This window comes from Aphidius gifuensis, unplaced genomic scaffold (assembly GCF_014905175.1).
Source record: "Aphidius gifuensis isolate YNYX2018 unplaced genomic scaffold, ASM1490517v1 Contig12, whole genome shotgun sequence".
In the NCBI taxonomy this organism is placed as follows: domain Eukaryota; kingdom Metazoa; phylum Arthropoda; class Insecta; order Hymenoptera; family Braconidae; genus Aphidius; species Aphidius gifuensis.
In genome coordinates, this window is record NW_025220576.1 from 4,438 (window position 1) to 26,373 (window position 21,936).

Sequence of the window (21,936 nt, forward strand, 5' to 3'; positions counted from 1 at the left end):
CAGACTGACTTAATAATAAACTTGAATGTTTTGGGATTTAGAATTATTCACTTTATGCTAGCCTCATGTGCGATAAAATGCAAGCTTGCGTGTCAAGGAGTTGGCCGCATGATTCGAGACCGGCAATAAACAGTTAATTTGAATTGTCGTTTACTCCAAACGATCTCAGTGATTTTCATCACGAAAGAAATATCAAATTATTGTTTTTGTATAGTTTTATACCTATATATTTATTATACAACACAAGCAAGGTTTTTTAATTTACAAGTCATAAATTTAATCATGAAAATAATTTATTCAAAGATTTCATCAAAATAATAATATTTCATATTAATATTTAAATACAAAAAATTAATAAATATTTTTTAATTTTATTATGTTTTAGCATTAACACGAGTACAAGCAGCTGAAGAGACACAAGTTGATACACACGAAGGTTCAACAGTATTATTACAGTGTCGTTTTCCACCAGTACATGAAAATGCAACATGTTTTTGGTTAACCCATACAAATAATGTACATGACAATGCAGCAATTGATGACAAATCATTATCACCAAATTATCGTGTTGACATGAATTTAATTGAAGGACGTTATGATCTTGAAATACGTGATGTATCATATGAACGTAACAATGGTAAATACGAGTGTCGTGTTAAAGTTAGTGGTAGTGGTGTTAATTTATATCATAAAAATGTAACATTAACTGTACTACGTCCACCTGGTGTACCAACAATAACACCATCATCACCATCAGCAACAGAAGGTAAACGTATGGAATTACAATGTAATACATACGGTGGTAGTCCAGAACCAGAAATAAAATGGTATCGTGAAAATTCATATAAAATATTACACAATGGTCCAATTTTAAGTATAGAACCAACAAAAAATGATTCAGCAAAATTAACATGTATTGTACGTAATCGTGCAATGTCTGCTGGACAAACATTAAATGCAACAACAAAATTAAATGTTAATTATTTTCCACGTGTATCAGTTGGTCCTGAAAATCCATTAAAAGTAAAAGTTGGTGATAAAGCAACAATACAATGTATGGTTGATGCAAAACCAATTGCAAATCGTGTTAAATGGACAAGAGATGGTAGTTTTATTGCAACATCATTTAATCATACAATACCACATGTTACATTACAAGATGCTGGTAAATATCGTTGTGAAGCTGATAATAATATTGGTAGAGCTGGTGAATCATCATTACAATTAGATGTATTATATCCACCAACTGTTATCATTGAAGGTGATAAAGTACGTGTTGCTGAAGTTGAAGATACAATAAATGTACATTGTAATGTAACAGCAAATCCATTACCAACAGTAATTGAATGGATACGTGAAGGACGTCCAGAATTTCGTGAAAATGGACCATTACTTAGATTAACACGTGTTACATCTGATCATGCTGGTAAATATACATGTAGAGCTGTTAATTCAATACATCCAAGTGGTAGTGAAGTTAGAACACATCAAGGTGAAGCAACTGTTACAATATTAGTACGTCATAAACCAGGTGCTGCTAAAATAACACCAGATTCACCAGTTGCAATTGATGGTACAAAAGTTATATTAGCATGTATGGCAAATCCATCTGGTTATCCAGAACCACAATATAAATGGTGGAAAGAAGGTGATGATGGTCCAATACCACTTGAAACATCTGGTGAAAGATTTGTCATTGATTCAGTACATCTTGGTAGTGATGGTACATATAAATGTCATGCTATTAATGAAATTGGTACTGGTGAAACAGCATCTGTTAGACTTATTGTACATCAAGCACCAAAAATATTAACAAAATTACAACCACAAGTTACAAGAAAAGTTGGTGAATCATCATTTATGGTATCATGTATTGCACAAGGTAAACCAATGCCAGAAGTACACTGGTTAAAAAAGATGATATGGAGCTAACTGCTGATGAAAGTCTTTATAAAGTTAGTACAATACCATCACTGGTCATGGTAATGTTATAACTGTTAATTCAACATTAAGTTTTCTTGGTCATGCACGTCCACAAACAGATAAAATTATTGCAAATGATCGTGGTAAATATACATGTGTATTTTCAAATGAAGTTAAAAAAATTGAATCACAAATGATGCTTAAAGTTGAACATCCACCAATAATATTACATAGCCATTCAAAAGTTGCATATCAACTTCATGATATTGCTGAAGTTACATGTAAAAGTACAAGCATGGCCAAAACCAGAATTTCAATGGAGTTTAGGTGATAATGCTGTACATTTACAAGGTTCATCAAGTGATGGACATTATGAAATTGGTACAACAAGTGAAAATGATGATATTTATACATCAATATTACGTATATCAAATATTAAAAATTTGATTATGGTGAATATAATTGTCGTGCTGCAAATGCACAAGGTAATATTGTATCAATAATAACATTACAAGAAAAAGGAGCACCAGAAAACCAAGTGATTTAGAAGTTATTGAAAAAGGACCAACATATGTTACATTATCATGGAAAGATGGTTTTGATGGTGGTGTTAAAATAACAAAATATTATGTATCATATAGACGTATTGCAAATAGTGATGAACAAATATCACCAGATTGTGCACCACCACGTACACCAGCAAATGAATGGGTTGAATTTAATGAATGTCATCAATCAAATCCTTGTAATATAACAAATCTTGAACAATTACAAACATATGAATTCAAAGTTAAAGCTGTTAATACTAAAATTCATCTGATTATTCTGATGGTAAAAAATTCTCAACAGAAGTTGCTAAAATTCCATCACCACAACGTGTTAATTATGATCCAGAAAGTGGTATGTTAACAATTAAAGTTGGACCAACATGTTTAACATTATCAGCATGGATTGAAAAATTATATGATAATAGTAATGGTAAATGGGATTCACCAATTGTATGGGAAATTGGTAGTGCACCAACACAAATTGAAAATAGTATACCTGATTCAGAATTATCAAATGGAAAATTAAGATTTAGAGTTAGACTTTGTCTTTCTAAAAATAGTCAAAAATGTGGTGAATGGCTTGAAGCTGAAAGTAAGTTTTTTTGATTTTTTATTATTCTTTATTTTTTCATTATTTGAACAAAATTTTTATTAATACTTTTTTTATTTTATTTCTTCAGTTGGACCATCGTATATTGCACAAACTGGAGCTTTGACAACACCGACTCTCATTGTTATGGTCGTCTGTGCAACAGTACTTCTTCTTAATATTGACACTAGTATTCTGTCGATGTCAAAAAAAAAATGCTGCCAAAGCAAAAGACTATGAAATGGACTCCAATGCGTAAGTTGATACATATATATATTCATTTGAATCATCAAAAAAATAGGGGAATAAAAAAAAAAAAAAAAACAAATGTCATCATAATAAGAAATTTATAACAGCAAAAAAATTTATATTATATCAAGAGCTTATCCTTTTTTTTTTTTCAATATGTATTTTTTTCTTTACTTCACACTTTTTTTTATTTTTTAACCCTATTTTCTTCGGCTCAACCGAACCATCGTGTGCCGCTCGTAAAGCGTGAAATGAAAATCTCTACGACTTGATGGAGAAAAAAAAAGTACGACACAAGCTAGATGATGTCGTCTCGCTTCTCGAGTTAGTTGCAGCAACTTGCACATTCTTATTTTTTTTCTTCGAATAAAAAAAAATCATAAGCTTCAATATATACGGTTTGGTTAATACAAAATACTGATAATCTCAAGATTTGTAAATTATTTCCTGATAGTAAAAAAAAATAATATATAAATATAAATAAATATTTTCTAAGAATTATATTCCTTTTAACTTATTTTAAATAACAGATATATTTTCTTTGTGGCTTGTTATTATCGATATTGCTTACTTTGCCACAGGTGGTATGAAACTTTCAATAAATCGATAATAATAACATACACATTGTTCTATAACTACAGAGAAGTAAAGAAAAAATAAAAAGTTTGCAATGTAAATTTTTTTTTTTTTTTACTTTATTTTTCACCCTTAATGTTCTCATTTTCTTGATTGTTTTTTCAAAAGTATCAATTTTTATTTTATTGTATTTTAAAAAAATGTTTTTTTTTTTTTTTTTTTTATTTCTTACAATTGAATTTTTATGATCACGTGGAATATTGGTTTGTGAAAATAATAATAAATTGTAGAAAAATTTACTTTGACTAAACCAATTTACGAGTACTTGTTTTGAAATTCTCTTTTGTATTTTTATGATAATTTGTATCACCACAAGTACCATATAAACTTCTTTGTATAGAAGCAGCGAAGTACGATTAAATTTCAAACAAAGAAACAATCTTTTTATTTTTATATACAACACATATGAATATATATTTTGATTTTATTTTTTTATCATTCACTACGTTCATTTGTAAGATTTCATCTTTTCAAAATATCGTTAGTTGCTGATGCAAGATACTCAAGTTTATACCACCGTATACATTTCATTTCTTTTAATCCAATTCAATTTTTTTATCTTATTATATGTTATTATTATTTATTTATTTTTTTTCTTTTTTATACAAACTATCTCAATTTAAATTTACAAATTTACAAATTTTGTGTACACTCGATGAATACAGATACTTGAGTTTTCAAATAGTCGTTGAATAGATTCGTTATTTTTTGTTAAAAAAAATAAAAAAAAAAGTACTTGTTAGATATTCAAGGCGTTCCTTCTTATTCATGTATTTTTTAGTATTATTTACATCTACTCAAGTGACAAACATTTTAATTTATTTATTTATTATTTTTCTTTTATTTTGTCATGCAGAGTACGTCCAAGTTTAGTAACTGGAAATGGACAACAAAATCAAGCACCACCACCATACTCAGAGAACAAAGCAATGGAACACAGCATGGATCATGCACTTGCAATGGAAGATGCTAAAACACCAGCCTATGCACAAACAGGATATGGATATCATCATCAAGCACCTCACAATATTAATGGTAAAATTATCAACAATATTAATAATAAAATAAAAAAATGTATTATAATGAGCTACAGTATATTGATCATGTTATTTAAAATTAATTTTCTTTGTAATTTGTAATTTAATAGGTGTCAATATGGGATATCTTGACAATAGCTATTCAAATTCAAACAATGGTGGTTCAGTTAACTCACAAGATTCAATTTGGCAAATGAAACAAGCACCACCAAACGGTGTAAATCCACAGTATGATCTTGGTGGATATGTTCCAGAATCAGATTATCCAGCCCACCAGCATTATCTACCACAACGTGAGGATTATCGTGAAAGCCACAACTTGAGCCGTCAACAATTTTGCCCTGAGCCTTTTGCAACTGTTGTTAAATCCCAGAATCCAATAGGTCAGTATAAATAAAATTAAATATAAAGTAAATAAAAATAAAATTCAATGTCCTAAAACTACAATAAAGTAATTTCAATTCAAATCATGTTTTTCAACAATTCCCATTATATCAAAGACATAAAAATAAAAGAATTTTTTTATTTTTATATTTCTAACAAAACATTTATTTCAATTTAATTATTTTATTATTTTATTATACTAACGACTGGTCATAAAAATGTTTTTTTTAATTTTTGTTATTTTATTAAAAACAGATTCACAATACGACGTGTCAGGACTACCATACAGAGAGGCATATGATGAGGATGTTAAACCACCACAACAAGTTAGTTTATCGTATGATGAAAGTCTTGAATCTGGTTATTCAACACCAAATAACCGACGTCCAAGAATAATAAGAGAAATAATTGTCTGAGATCAACCAACCGGTTCGCGAGCCGGTAAATCGCATACAACTTGGCTCTAGCAGCAGGCCCCCCCTTTCCATCATCATCATATGGAAATTGTTATTGAAAATCCAACTGATGCTGGATCATCGTTATCACCACCACCACCATCATCATTACCACAAACAACAACATCAACATTATTATTACCACAATCATCATCATCATTAACATCATTATCATCACCATCATCAACATCGCCATCAAATCATCCACAAAATCATTATTACGGTACATTACCAATGCGTAAAAGACCACAATTAATAAAACAACAACAACAACATGATTTTGATTTATCAACATCAGTTAGACGTGTTGATAAATCTGGTTTATTTTACCAGAACCAGAACCACAAAGATCAACACGTCCAACAACACATTTAATTGATCGTATGTGTCAACTTGAAGCTGTACCAGAAGTGCCTGATCATATATATTCACAAAGTCCAGAATTAAATAAATTAACACGTTGTAATAGTGATAATTTACGTTTAACAAGATCAATTATTGAACGTCATTTAACTGGTGCTGAAATTGATAATAATAATAAAATTGATAATAAACAATATCAAAATACAATAACATTATCACCAAATTTATCAATTCAAAACAACAAAATTATTAACAGAACAAACAAATAATTTTATTCATCATCATCATCATCAACAACAACATAATAATCATAATCATAATCATGGACAACAAACAATTAAAAAATTTGATTGTAATAATAAAAATTTAATGGATATTGATGATATTAAATATAAAAATATATCAACAAAATATTTACCAATTGATACAATTGGTAATAATTCAAGACAGTCATCATATGTTGATTTAACAGGGGCAACTTATACAAAAAGTACAGGCAATAATTTATCATCATCATCATCATCATCATCTAAAGTAACATTGTCAAATAATTGTGATGATATTATAGATAAACAAAAACAATCACCTGATTGCCTTAGTAAATACAGTCCAAAATCAATAAATGATAATAAAAAAATAATACAAACATCGTCAATACCAGATGTCATTGAAGCACATGGATCCAAAGTTGTAAATTGTGATAATAATGGTAATGATAATGATGATAATAAAAATATACCAAGGGGTGAAAGAGCCGAAGCTGAAGGATGTGAACATACTGCCATTGAAAGTTCTGAGGAGGCAAGAGTCTCATTTAAAGCATCAAATAAATTACTTCACAATGACAACATACAAACATTACGTGTGATAATACTCTCAGAACAATTGTGAGAATTGTGATTATCTCTTATTAATTTTATTATATAAAAATTTTAAATTTCATTTTTAATAATTAACTTAATAAAACGAAAAAAATAATTAATTTGAAGACACTTTTTAACTTTTTTTTAATTTTGACTTGTTAAAGCAATATAGTGTATTTTTTTTATTATTATTTTTTTAATTATTTTTATTTGTTTAGTGTTTTTAGACAAATTTTTTTTTTTTCTTCATCTTGTTCAACAGAATGAATAAAAATGTGCAAATTTTTTTTATGTATGAATGTGTATTATTGTACAGTGAAAGAGTGAATATATAAAAAAAAAAAAAAATCAATTTATTTGTACAGATTTTTTAAAATAATAATTATTGTATCGAGACTTGGGATGAATGATAAATCACCGGAACATTAAAGCTGATGATGCCACAAGAAGCCATATAAAACAAAATATAGAGTGCAGAAAAAAAAAATAAATAAAGTGAAACAAACAAACTCAAAAGAACAAAAAATAAAAATAAAATAAAAACTATAGATAGTATGAACTACTTAATAAAGAATTAAGAAAAAAAATTCACGTAAGAAAAAAAAACTGCCACGGCAGAGTCGACATACTTAATGTATTTTTGAAGAAATATGAAAGAAAAAAAGAAAAAAAAATAAATGAAATATATATATGAATGACAAAGTTTTTATTCACTGAAACTAAAAAATGTATACGTCTGGCACGAGAATAAGTTATTCGTCAAATGAAATCGAGCATTTACTACTGAGCTAAAGATAGTCCATTTAAAAACCGAGTATTTTAAATTAAAAAAACTTGAATTATATTTTTTTTAATTTAAAATACTTTTTTTTTTTTTTTTTCATTTAGTTTGCATAATTTAAACTTATAGTTATACAGTTAATTTCGAGTTTAACTGATTAGTAAAGTTTATGGTTGACGTGTTTAAAATATTTTTGATATTTACATACCTTAGGTATTTGGTATCATCAAACTACGAGAATAACAAGGTAATAACCTCCTTCTCATCACCCTTGCAATGTTGAATTTTCTTAAATGCTTATTATTGACACAAGTGCAACACAAAACAGCAAGTCAAAGTGTTTATATTTTAAATTGTGGGAGTTGAATGTTTAGTAAAGGTAGAAAAGCTACAAGCAACGTGCTTTGAATATCAACTTTAAAACAAAAGCGCTGTTCTACAAAACTATTCGAACTTGAGACAGAATATATATTGTATAAATAAAGTAAGTAAAAGAGTAATGTAACTTTGGTATGTCTTAAAAAAAAAACAAAAACGTGTTACAAAAATCGAAAATCGACAACTGCATCGTTAAATTTTTATCGTCATTCAATTCAATTTAAAATACCAAAAATAAATAAATAATTATTTATGAATAAAATTAAAATCATCATTTTATTTATTTAGTAAATATCGATTTCATTCGACATTAATAAACGCAAAAAAAAAAAGAAAATTAATTAATGCCATGTCAAGTAAATTTATCAATGTATTTTATACTTTTATATCGTGAGAAATAATTATATGAATGATTGTGATTTAACCAGTGAAAATGATAATGATCTAAAAGTTATATTTATCAATGTGACGTGATTATTATGAATATAAAAAATAAAATTATAGCTTTTATTATAAAAATAAATAAGAAAAAAAATAATAATAATAGTTATAAAATATATATGAATAATAAATATATATATTATAAATAAAAAAAATAGAAGAAAATTGTTTGTGCTTCAAATAAATGTCGAGTCTTTTAAATTAGCACAAGCAAGATTTATTAAATTTAAAAAAAAATAATAATAACAAATTGAATCGTATTCTCGTTCCACTCTCATCCATTTTCATAGAATTTGTTATAATTCTCTAGAATTTTCATTTTCTTAACTTAGAAAAATAGCATTTTCACTTAAGATACTTAATAGAAGAAAAAAAAATATATATTAATAAATAAATACATCAATGTGTTCTTGTTTTTTTTTTTAAAAAAAAGGGGAAAAAATAAAAAGCAAATAAACAAGATAAATTAATAATATGTAAAAGCATTTACGACGAGACGTAAACTGTATTTATGATAATTTTTTTTCATTGTTTTTATGTGTAGTTCGTGTGAGTGTACGCTGGAAACTTGAATCTCTAAATATCTGTTTTTTTTTTTTGTTTTAATTCATCAATTTACAACAGTAAGCAATTAAGAAAGGCTCGTGGATTGTCAAGTACTGTTGAAAAAAATAAAATATAAAGACAGTCCAGAGCCTCATTCAAAAAGTCAAAACAATTTATGATCAATTTGTACTTTTGATCTCATTCGCTACGTAGCTCAAATTTAAATTGAAATATTTAAAAAAGAAAAAAAGAAACAAAATGAAATTAATTATAGTCGTTCACGCACATGCATATTAAATAAGTAACTATTGAATCGAAAAATATAGAAAACAAAATAATGAAATACAAAATGCAAACGAAAAAATAAATAAATATATAAATTTGCACTTATTGATAAAAAATAAAAACATATACAGGCACTTGTGTGATCACAAGTATCCTGTCTACGCTCGTCGATGTTATGTAATACATTAAACATTATTAATAATGTTATTAAAATTAAAAAAATTAAAATTGTCGACAGATGATTGTATAACGTATATATAGTCTCAATCAACTGCCGACAATTGCCAACACGTGTCGACTAAGGTATGACGCCAACCCCATTGAAAATCCTCAAATCCGGAAGTTTGAACAAAAAATTAAAGCTAAAAAAAACAGAAATGGCACAATTGTTCTAATTTCCGGACGGTATTATATATCGGGAAGTTGAAACTTAGTCGCACGAGCACCTGCGACCAATTAGTTTTCAAGGAATGACTTAGAGTTATAAAGAAAAATATAAGAAAATGGTAAAAATAAAGGAAAAAAAAATAATAAAGTGAATAAGAAAAGAAAGAATTCAAATATTTTTGCATAATATAATCTTAGAAGACGTAAGAGATAAAAAAATAAAAAGAAAGATAAGAAAAAATAAAAATACAAGAGAAAATTAAATAATAAAAAAAAAGTAAGAAAGAAAAGAATATATAAAATACTTATGTAACGGGTGATTAAATTTAACGAGCGTTGGCAGGATCTAATATACATTTTCCCACCCACTTTTGGCCCACCCCTACCAACCTTGTATAGAAAAAAAAAAGAAAAAATTAAAAAAAATATAAAAAAAAAAATTTAAAATTAAAAAAAAAACATATATACAAATAATTATGTACATAGAAACGAATATGCGATAAAAATTCATTCTAGTATTTATATACAATGTAATTATAAGAAAGAAGCTAAAAAAATTTTAAAAAAATGATTATAAACAAGTCCGAATGAAAAGTCATTACGAAGAAATTAAAAGAAAAATAATTTATAAAATTCTAATAAAAAAAAATATATTAGAAAGATGAAAAAATTGGAATAAAAAAAAACGAATTAATAAATAATTAACAATGAGTTTATGTATGAATGAATGAGATTGGTAATATTTTAATTAATTACAAAAGAAAAAAGTAATAATATTTTAATTAATTAATTTGTTTCCTTCCTTAAAAAAAAAATGTCATTTTAAAATTGTAAATAGTATAAAACTAATATCATGAAATTATATATATTAATTATTGCCTATTATTAATTACATAATTATTATTATCAATTTATTATTTGTACAAATTTTATGTTGCAATAAAAAAAAAAAAAAAAACAAATCATTAAGTTAAATAATAAAGTAACAGATTTTGTAAAAAAAAAATATATATTGTTTTTTATTGTTTTATATTATAATTTTAGCGATTAATTATTATTGTTTTATTTTTTTTTTGCTATTTTGATGTTTAATAATAATGATACAATTTTCAAGAAATAATACTGATGAGCTGGGAAAAAAAAAGTCTTGGAACATCGAACTCGTGAACCCAGTTCACCACAGAGTTATAAAAAATAATATATAAGTGTGCTAATTACGAATACGAGACGAATGTATACCGGATGCAGAGTCATAGACAATGGGGTGCTTCAATGATGGAACATCGGCATAGTCGAGGTCACTGCCTGTAATTCCCACGATATAAAGTAATTACTTTATTCATAACACACACTCTTGGCACTTTAATAATTTTTTTCGACTTAAATTTTATTCATGCATTTATTAAATGATAATCACAGTCATCATTTTTTTTTTCTTCTTTTTATTCCAATGTTTATAATTTTTTTGAATGTATAAAAAGTTTAACTTGTTTGAGATTTAAAATTATATATGTACTGCTATTATTCAATTATTTGTGTATTTATTTATTATAATTTTTATTCAATTCAAAAATATTTAAATGCATGTCGTGATATTAAAACTAAGGGTCTTGTATAGTATAATATCGTTTTACAATAAAAATATTTTAAATTGGTTTAAATTTTTAAATATTCTTGTTGAAAATATACACAAATATCCTACAATGAATATCTTCATTCGTAAATAAAAAAAAAAATTGATTACAAATTGACATGAATAAAATTGATAATAAATAATAATTTCTATTTTAAAAACAAAAAAAAAATCTTATACTCCAAAGCATTCCTACCAATAACGAATAAAGAATTATTCAAACCTGCTAGTTATAATTAAATTTTTCGAAATCTTAAGAAAATAGCCTTTTATTTCTACAAGTACTTGTGTCGAATTTACGTAACCTTCCAATTATTTTATCCCTAAAAATTAGAGTTTATGTATAACTTTTTATACAAGATTACTATTGTGCAAATCGAGACTTTTTTTATTTTTTTTATAGTTTCAATTCTACCTTTAAAATAACATTTACTGATTCAATAAAAAAAAATACATATGTAAAAACTGATATTGTGTAGATAAGTTTAAAACAAACTTTAAATTTTTGGATCATTTCAGTTCAAAGATATTGTTTCGTCGGAAAGGGAGGTAAGTGAGGAGAGAGAGAAACAGAGCCAAATGCATTTTAGAAAAAATATAAAATAAAATAAAATGTTGGGACAGTGTTGAACTACCGTGCCTAATTCTCTGACGTGCTCTGACGGCACGAGCCGATGCCGGCCAGTTCCTCAAACTTGCAGTGTTGGCTATGATGTGAATAGACCTTGCAAATTCGAGAAAAATTAGGATTAGGCCGATGACCTCGAACGCAACACTGTCCTCAAAAAAATAAAATAAAATAACATGATAATTGTAAAAACATTTTGGAAAGTGTTCTCAGACTCACATCAACGCTTGGTTACCCGGGCGTCGTTGTGAACCCCCCGAAAACTTTCCAGAATTTTCTAATTTTGAGGCCCAAGAGCTGGGTTAGCGTCTTGGACCTTTTCTGAACTGCAGTTGCCTAATTGCCTTTACAATCTTGTGGCCTACACGTCTCTTTCTCGTCACTGGTCTTCCTAAAATATTAAAACTTAAAATTAAATACTAATCACAATTTGTTAAAATAAATACATTAAGCAATGATTTAAATAACAGATTAAATCGGTCAACATTAAAATTAAAACAATTAAAACATAAAATTGAACTGTGTTACTCATTAGATAAATAATCCATCCTATCCTAAATTGTTAGATATAAATCCCTTAACGGGCAATATATCAAACAGATATTGTTAATTGAATTCTGAAAAATATATTAATACTTATTCAAAAAGTTTAGACTGATTGCATACGTAATTTTTAATAAACTGGTAGCAATTAAAATATTAATTGTCAAAGGTTTTATTTGCGCTTCTTAATATCGAAGAACTAGAAAAAAAAATTGAGGCTAACTAGACATAAGTTAACTTGGTACCTAGTGTTGGTATAGCTGAAATTATCATCTTTAAAATAAATCAACATCTTCAATGAATTTATATAAAGATTAAATAATATTAATAATTTACAAATTTAATAGTTTAATTTTATATTTAAAATTATATAACAGCCTAAAAATTTTCTTTTTTATCAGTTTACAATAACATAGTTCTGCGAAGATAATATAGAAATTTATTTCAGCGCAATAATTCAAATATTAAATATATTCGTCATATTAAATACTCTGTCTGTCTTTAGTTTATAAATAATTTCTATTAAAATTGTTTACAAAACAAAAATAAACACTATTATTTGACTAACTAACAATATTTCTATTTTATTAATTTATAATTATTTTAAATATATGAAAATTAAATATTCCAATGACAATTTTCCTCTGAGTCTGCGCAGATTTTATCAAAACATTTACCCTCATATGCTCAATGTATTGATTCACAAATACATTTAAATATTTCAGCTTCTAAACTAGTATAGCTCTTATCATCAGTAACGAAACCATGCGTTTTACAGTGCCCCTCCCAATAGTAACCATGTGACCCCAAAAGAAATAATATCTGTTAATAAAATTTTTTATTTTTTTCTATACAACAATAAACAGTAATAAAACAAAATACATAAATAATTAATATTCAGTAATTTAATTGTCTTAAATACTTATATCAGTGAAAAAAAAAAAAGAAAAGAAATCATTACTCATTGTCAGTCAATTTTTCCAGATATTTTTGTTATTGTTTTGATCCCACGTGCTCAGTTATTCTTTGAAAAAATAAAAACTTGGTGTTTTCATACAGTGGCATTGTGACCAAATAGAAAAAACAATTTTTGATATTATTGTGTTTAAATATAAAAATAAAAAAAATAAAATAACATTGAAGATCACAATACAAGTGGAATTTATTTTTCTATAATATTATTAATTAGATAAATAAAAAAGGATTTTTATAATTTAATTTGTGTGACAAATAAAATCGTATTAAAATTTTTTTTGTTCAATTTTACATGATCTGAAAAAACAATATCAAATTTATTTATAAAAGAAATCTTTTTTAAATAATATATTAATTAAATGACAAAAAAAAATAAATAACATAATATTTTCATGAAAAATAGTTTTTCTTATGAAAGCGAAAAAGAAAAAAAAAGAAAAGTGTGTTACTAGTGTGACAATATCGATTACAAAATGAATGTAGAGCAAAGCGCAGACTCAAAATTATCAAATCGTCCAAATTTGCGGGAATTTGCACGTCGTTTTCTGGGTAACTTTACATTCAGAGCACGTAAATATTCACGTGATAATGTTGATGAAGAACAACGAAAAAATAGTAATACAAAAAATAGTCCGGCCTACAATTTTAATAGTGATTCACAATTTTTAACTGATGATACTGATGAAATGGGTAATTTACAAAGTGATGGTAAAAAAAAAGTAAAAAATAAAAATAATCAAATAACTGGTAGTATACAAAATCAACAACCAGATCGTAATAATTATGAAAAAATATACACCCCAGGTAAAAGACAAGCACCCCCACCACCACAACCAAAGTTTAAATTCACTCCTCAGGTATGTAACTCATTGTTTACATTTCCATTCACTCATTCACTGTGTTCATAAGTCAAATAAATTTGTAAAATAAAATTCTCATAATATTAATCAATTTAAAAATATATAGTTTTATTTATTTGACATAAATTTATTTTAATAATAAAAGTGTTTATTTAATTTTTTTTTTAAATATTAACTATTGATTGTGATAAATAAAATTTTGACATGATTAAATTATGATGATTTTATTTTTTTTATTTTTTTGCTAAACATGTTGAAGGTAAAAAAGAAATATAAAATTTTTTATTTAATTCAAAATCAAATTTATATGTATTTTACTTTACAGACACCAGTTACATTGAATAAAAGTGTTAAAAATATAAAACAGGATGTTAAAAATAATAGGGACATGCAAGTTGATGTTACATCCGGTTTAACATTCCCATCATCAGAAAATAAATTATGTGAATACATTGATGATTTAAAAAAAAATAATGAATTATCATTAAAAATTGATAATAATATTTTAACAAATAAAAATTCATTAAATTCACCGAGTTATGGATCATCAAGTGATAGTGTATTTACTGATGCTGAGGATAATGGTATTATTGAAACGATAATTATTGAAAAACAACAATCACCAATAACACCATCACGTATATTGGAAAATGAAAATTCACCATTTGTAACTCCAATGTTATTAAAAACACCTGGATATTGTTCTTGTAATACAAAGAAATGTCGAAAGGGTCATTTCACCTTAACGGGACAGAGGAATATTGAACTCACATCCACACCGAGTAAACTTGGTAAGTCGTGATCTCGATCAAGGAAGACCTTTTAAATCCTTTTGTTTATATACCATAGTATCAGCTAAAAGACAATGCCAATGCTAATTTTCAACTTGATTAAAATTCGGATTTTTCAATTATATATAGACCGGTTGTTCTCTTTTGTTATATCTTTTTTTTTTTTTTTTTCTATTTAATAATACTTGTTTTGTATTTATTTATTTTTTTGTCATTGTCTTTATTTAACAACTAGCTTGTACTATTACCTCTTGATCTATTTATTTTAATTCAATGTTTTTCCTTTTGCTAAACTGGAACAAAATGTGAGTAAATTAATCATACAAAAATATAATTTTTCTTTTTTTTATTATTATTATTTATTTTATGTATTTATATATAAATATTATTTATAAATAGAATAACAGTTTACGATAACCCAAATGAACTTATCAGTTAACATTACTCTTTTTTTTTTTTAAGTTCAAATAAAAATTACAAAATGATTGCAACTCAATAACTCAATCGACAGTCAGTTGACTGGTTTATTTTATTTGTTTGATTAGTATTGTAAATTATATTTTTTATAAATTTATAAACAACAAATGAAAATTAAAATTTTAATGTAATTATTAATACTAAATTATAAATAATTACAGTTGTACCAGATTATACACCTCAACGTCGTCACAGCAGCAGTATTCATAAAAATTTATTTGATAACAAAGTGTTACGACGATTTGCAAGTTTAACACTTGATAATTCAACGGAAGAATCAATTGGACATTCAACATCTCCCAAAACAATATCAACATTATCACAAAATTTTAAAGGTAATTTTTCATTAATAAATAAACAAATTATTTTAAAACAAATATTATCAATTTGTGATAGATTGTATTGAGATATTGACAAGCAATGTAATATATTTTTCTTTTTTTCTTATTACGTCAGTAACGTCTTGAAAGATTGAGGATATATTTTATTTATCGTCATGGATTACTCATACTAAAAAATGACTTTTTTTTTTTTCTTTTAAATAATCAACTCAAGTGTTTTTGTTGCATTATATCTTTGATATTTATTTATTTATAATCTAGTTTATATTATTTATAATTTCAAAAGAAAAAAAAATTATTGACATAGGTGTATTGACGACACGAGAAAAATGAGTCATTTAAAAATTTTTTTTTTTAAATTTTCATGCAGACTGGTTTTTATTAGTATCAAAATAATGGTAATTAATCATGATAAAATTGGATAATTATTTAAATTTTTAAATTATTTGTGAATGTAATTATTTATAGTACTTTTTTTTTTTTTATTAATTTTATTGTCATTAACAATCATCATAATTTATTGTAATCTCAAGTTCTCATATGTGTGTGTTCAAGCTTTCAAGTTTTATTAAAAAACAAACAAAAATGTATTTATTTATTTTTGTTTTTGACGTATAGTATATGATATAGGTATATATAATTGCTTGAACATTGTGGAGTCAAGTCATTCTGAGTCCATTCGTGGTCACAACAACTGCACGACCTACGCACATTAACATAAAAGCAAATCTCTAAATCACGCGGCACGTTACAACTGACGGGACAAGGGGACCCTTGCCTCTGCTATCGTGCACTCAATTTTTTTTTTTTTTTATTCATTTTCATTATTCATATTATTTTTTAAAACATTTTGTTAGTTCTTTTTTACCTCTCGTAAAAACTAAAGTGTGTTTCCAAGATTATCAATGGTAATACGAAACTAAAGAGAGTAATATCAAAGTCTCCAGTTAAATTGTGTTTGTTTTTTTTTATTATTTATTTTTTTCGTGTTGCAAATTACACTTAATATTTAAAAAAATTTATTGTGACTTTTTCTTTGAGTGATATTAAGAGTGTAAGCAAAAATAAAATTCATGGATTGTCATGTAGAGGAGATGCTGATGAGTATGACTATCAAATTTCATTAAAGCTTGATAAGACAATCAGTTGATATACCGAGTGTGGTCTGGTAGATATATTAATGTGACTATCATCATTTTGCGAAAACCAGATGCCTGAATAAATTAATAAAAATTTATCATCGTTACTGTTTTTATACTTGTTAAATACCAAAGATTAATAACAATTTAACATATATTTTTTTAAATTAAATTATGTTAAATTTAATATGGCTACGGGTTTTTTAAAAAAATAATATGAAATCGTATTTTGTCAGGGTGACACGCTTCGTAAAATATTTTAATTAAGGGGATATTTAATATTCTAGATCCATTAAAATAAATATATAAAAATCCGTTAGGTTTATTGGTGAGTGAAGGAGGGAAATTACATGTAGTTTTTGTAAATTTTTTTGGGGGATCTCAACAGGTGTTATTTTTTTCTTTTTTCAATTTTTTATAAATACTATTTTTGCTTCGTTGTCGTCTGGAATATTTTTTTTATGTTCTTTTTTTTTTTTTCTTATTTTTCTTTGGTTATTAAAGTCCGCTGCTTGGTCATCGTAAATTTGTGCTGTACCTGTCGAACTTCAGTGCTACACAGTTCGAGTTCCAAGATTGTTGAATATTTTTTAAATTCTTCGAGTGATATATAACACATGCTGGAATAAAATTCATTTTAAAATTCATTCAATGGATATATTTGATTATCATTATTATCATTATGATAAATAGTTATTATCAAAATTAAAAAGTGTTTTTTTTTATTATTCATATAATTTTTTTATGACATGAATAATGTACCAATAAAATTGTATCATTTAAAATAAAAACAACAAAGACAAAATGGAAATTTCTGATTCTCAAAAATTATCAGGACTATTGGCTCCGATTGGTAAATGAAATTTTGTTGTTTTTTTTGTTCTTAAATATAAATAATTATTAGCAGTTGTTGATGTCATTGATTTTAATATTTAAATGTTTTTTTTTTTTTTGTTTTTTAAAAATCCAGTTTGACATTGTATGCTAAACTGATAATAAAATTTATATTTTATTGATTGTTTCAGGTCAACATCTACTGAATTTACTGTCATCTGGTATCCCGGAAAATGTAAAAAATCAATTAACGTATGCTGATTTGGTTAATTTTACAACCGCATTTTATGCACATTTAAATTCCATTGGTGTTGTTCAACCAGTTGATAAAAAACTAGTCAAAGATTCAACATTTTCGGTAAATATAATAATTACAAACTTGTTTTCAGAGAATTGTTTTTTTATTTTTTTATTTCATTAACAAAAAAATTTAGACAAAATTCTATTTCAAATGATGATAAATTTTAAAAAACTTTCTACCAACTTTTTTTTTTCTTTATTAACATTGATAAATTTTAAAATTTTAAATAAATTAATAATCCGGTTTTACTATCAATATTTATATATCTATACTTTTAAGCAATTAAAATTGAATATCATTTAAAAGAGAAGCTACTTTTAAATTATTCTTGAAAAAAAAAAAATGTTCCTTTTGATTATTAATGACTCACAATTAACATTTTTGATGAAACTAATTTTCTTATTTTTTTTTCTCTAGTTTTATTAATTTTTAATTCTATTTTACAGACTGATGAACTCTATTGCTGGACTTGTCCAACAAGTCAAAACATAAAAAATGAAAATCATAGTAATGAAGAAAAGATATATACAAATGAAAAAATTCAAAAGCTTGAAATTGAAGTTGAAAGATTACGTAAATTAGTTGATAAACTGGAAAAATCAAATAAAGAAAAAGAAGCAATGCTTGTTACAAAATTATCAAGAGCAAGTTCACCAATACTATTTAATGATAAAAATTCATTGGATATATTTGATAGAAATATATCAATGGAACTTGAAAAATTAAACAAAGAAACTGAAACAGATTTATTGCCAAATAAATTATCACGTGCAAGTTCACCAATTTTATTTACAACTCAATATTCAACAAGTCCATTGAATCAAGATATTACAGCAGAGAGTGGAAGATTCACAGCAAGCTTGACAGATGTATCAAAGATGTCAAGTCGTGAATATTCAAGCAATTCAAGTGCAATGCAATCATCATTTTCACCAATATATAAATCAAATGAATCAATTGACGATTCAGTCAGTAGAATAATTCAAACAGTTGAACGATGTCCCATAAAAATAGATAACAAAGATCAAACAACAAAAATTGCACGGAAAAAATTAAATTTCAATGATGAAAAAATAGAAATAAATGATGATACAAATACTAATGAAATAGTTGTAGAATCAGTAACACCAAATAGTGATATTGAATTAATCGTACCAAAGATTGGCAATGTTGTTGTATCGTCTGTTGAGACATCATTAACTTTACCGAAAATTTCAGTGACAACTGCAACACCTGATTCATCTCCATTACCTGTTTTAACTTTATCCAAACCATCACCTCCACCACCACCTCCAATGCCTTCTTTGAATTCTCCCATATCATCACCAAGCATAAATTCAAATATAACAATGTCACAATCTCTCGTGAATAATTCAAGTTCGTCAATACCTCCACCACCTCCACTTCCAATGATGGGGATGACTGGTTCATCAGTGCCACCACCACCACCACCACCACTACCTCCAGTGATAGGGATGACTGGTTCATCACCATCACCACCTCCTCCACCACCAATGCTTGGAATGACTGGTCCACCACCAGCACCACCTATGCCAGGAATGAGTGGACCACCACCACCACCTCCTCCTCCGATGATTGGAGTTATTGGTGCATCACCACCACCACCACCTCCTCCATTAATGATGGGACAACAAATACCATCAATACCACCAGTACCAAGTGGTCCAGCAGCTTTACCAACACCACCAATTGGTGGATGGAATAATCCTGCACGTGCACAAATGCGTAAAAAACCAGTTGAACCAGAAATACCAATGAAACCATTATTTTGGTCACGTATATTAATACCAAATACTGAAACGATAGCAACAATACCAGCAACAACACCAGATGCACCACCAAAATTACCATTATGGATTGAAATTGAAGAAGAACAAAGTGTTAATATTAAAGAATTTATTGATTTATTTTCACGTCAAGCAATTGAAAGAAAACCAACAATTAAAAGAGAAGAATCAAAAAAACAAATACAATTTGCTAAAATACTTGATATAAATAGATCTAAAAATGTTGGTATATTAGAAAAAAGTTTACGTGTTGATTTTACAGAAGTTGAAAATGCAATATATAATTTAGATACAAGTATTGTTAGTTTAGAGGCACTTAAACAAATTTATGAAGTTATGCCAAGTGCTAAAGAAATTGATGATATATTACAACATGAACGTGAAAATCCTGATATACCACTTGATAGACCAGAAATGTTTTTAAAACAATTATCAAATATAAAATATTTGAATGAAAGAATTGCATGTTTAATGTGTCAATCAGAATTTCAAGATGCATTAACAACAGTATCTGGAAAATTAACAAATTTACGTACAACATGTGATTTTTTAATGAATTCAAAATCATTAAAAAAAGTTATGGCATTGATATTAACATTTGGTAATTATATGAATGGTGGTAATCGTGTTAGAGGACAAGCTGATGGTTTTGGTCTTGAAATATTAGATAAATTAAAAGATGTTAAATCTAAAAATCCTGGTATAACATTATTACATTTTTTAGTTAAAACAATGCTTGAAGAAGAAAGTATATTGAGTAGTGATGAAATATTACCATTACCAATACCAGAAGTTGGTGATATACAAGCTGCTGCTGATATTGATTTTGATACGTTATCAAAAGAATTAGATCGTTTAGAAAAAGAATTAAAAACATGTGAAATCAATTATAAAACTGTTGTTGATAATTGTTCACCAGAAAGTGCTTATATATTTAAAGAAAAAATGAATAATTTTATAAAAACAGCTGGTAATGAATGGTTCAATGAAAAAGAATATTTACAAGAAGCTAAATTAAAATTTAAAGCTGTTATGTTATTTTATCAATATATTCCAAAAGGTGCTACAATTGATACTGCTGATCCAAAAGATTTTTTTGGTTTATGGATTAATTTTTGTCGTGATTTTAAAGATATATGGAAAAGGGAACAACAAAGAATGAAAAAAGAAAAAATTAAAACATTAAGAAGAAAAACACAACAAATACTTGAAAATGAAACAACTCAAATTAAACCCTGTGGATTAAAGAGTAGATTGCTCAAAAAATTAATAGAAAAAGATAAAAGATAATTTTTTTTTTTATAATGCACAATTATTATTATTATTATTATTATTATTAATTTTTTAAATCATTATTTCATGTTAATGTATTATTTTTGTATTATGAATATATTTAAAAAAAACAAAAAAAAAAAAAAAGAGTTAATAAAGATAAAAAAAAGAAAAAAAAATGAAATATTTCAAATAAATCTAAAATAAAAACTAGTATTGTTTTAACTTTCAGATGAAATTATAATTTTTACATAGGCAGAGCCTACCAGCTTTTTTTTTTTTTTGGAGCTACAAAATTTAATAAATTTAATGAAAAACTGTTAATTTGAAGATTTTTTTTTTTTCTATTTCTTTTTTCCTATCATAAAAATAACAATTGTCATCGGTCTTCAAAAGTTGGAAAACATCACTGCTCACAGCCTCATTGAATATCGTCACTCCTTGTAGCCCCTGTAAAGAACACCACAAT

The 21,936-nt window shown here is 26.1% G+C and overlaps 1 protein-coding gene and 1 pseudogene across 2 annotated transcripts; both read left to right on the forward strand.

Annotated features, from left to right (window-relative positions):
• The first annotated feature begins 385 nt into the window (after window positions 1-385).
• Window positions 386-7,466, forward strand: LOC122860001 (annotated as a pseudogene).
• Window positions 7,467-14,017: 6,551 nt separating this feature from the next.
• On the forward strand, window positions 14,018-21,644 carry LOC122860002 (formin-like). Of its 2 annotated transcripts, none has more exons than XM_044163642.1 (5): window positions 14,018-14,501; window positions 14,830-15,295; window positions 15,943-16,107; window positions 18,278-18,444; window positions 18,834-21,644. In XM_044163642.1, exons 1-5 carry the CDS (start codon window positions 14,118-14,120, stop codon window positions 21,483-21,485), a joined length of 3,834 nt encoding a protein of 1,277 aa, XP_044019577.1. In that variant the 5' UTR covers window positions 14,018-14,117; the 3' UTR covers window positions 21,486-21,644. The 2 variants fall into 2 exon arrangements, with proteins under 2 accessions (XP_044019577.1, XP_044019576.1); XM_044163641.1 differs by having other exon boundaries at window positions 15,934-16,107; window positions 18,834-21,500.
• Window positions 21,645-21,936: the final 292 nt, after the last annotated feature.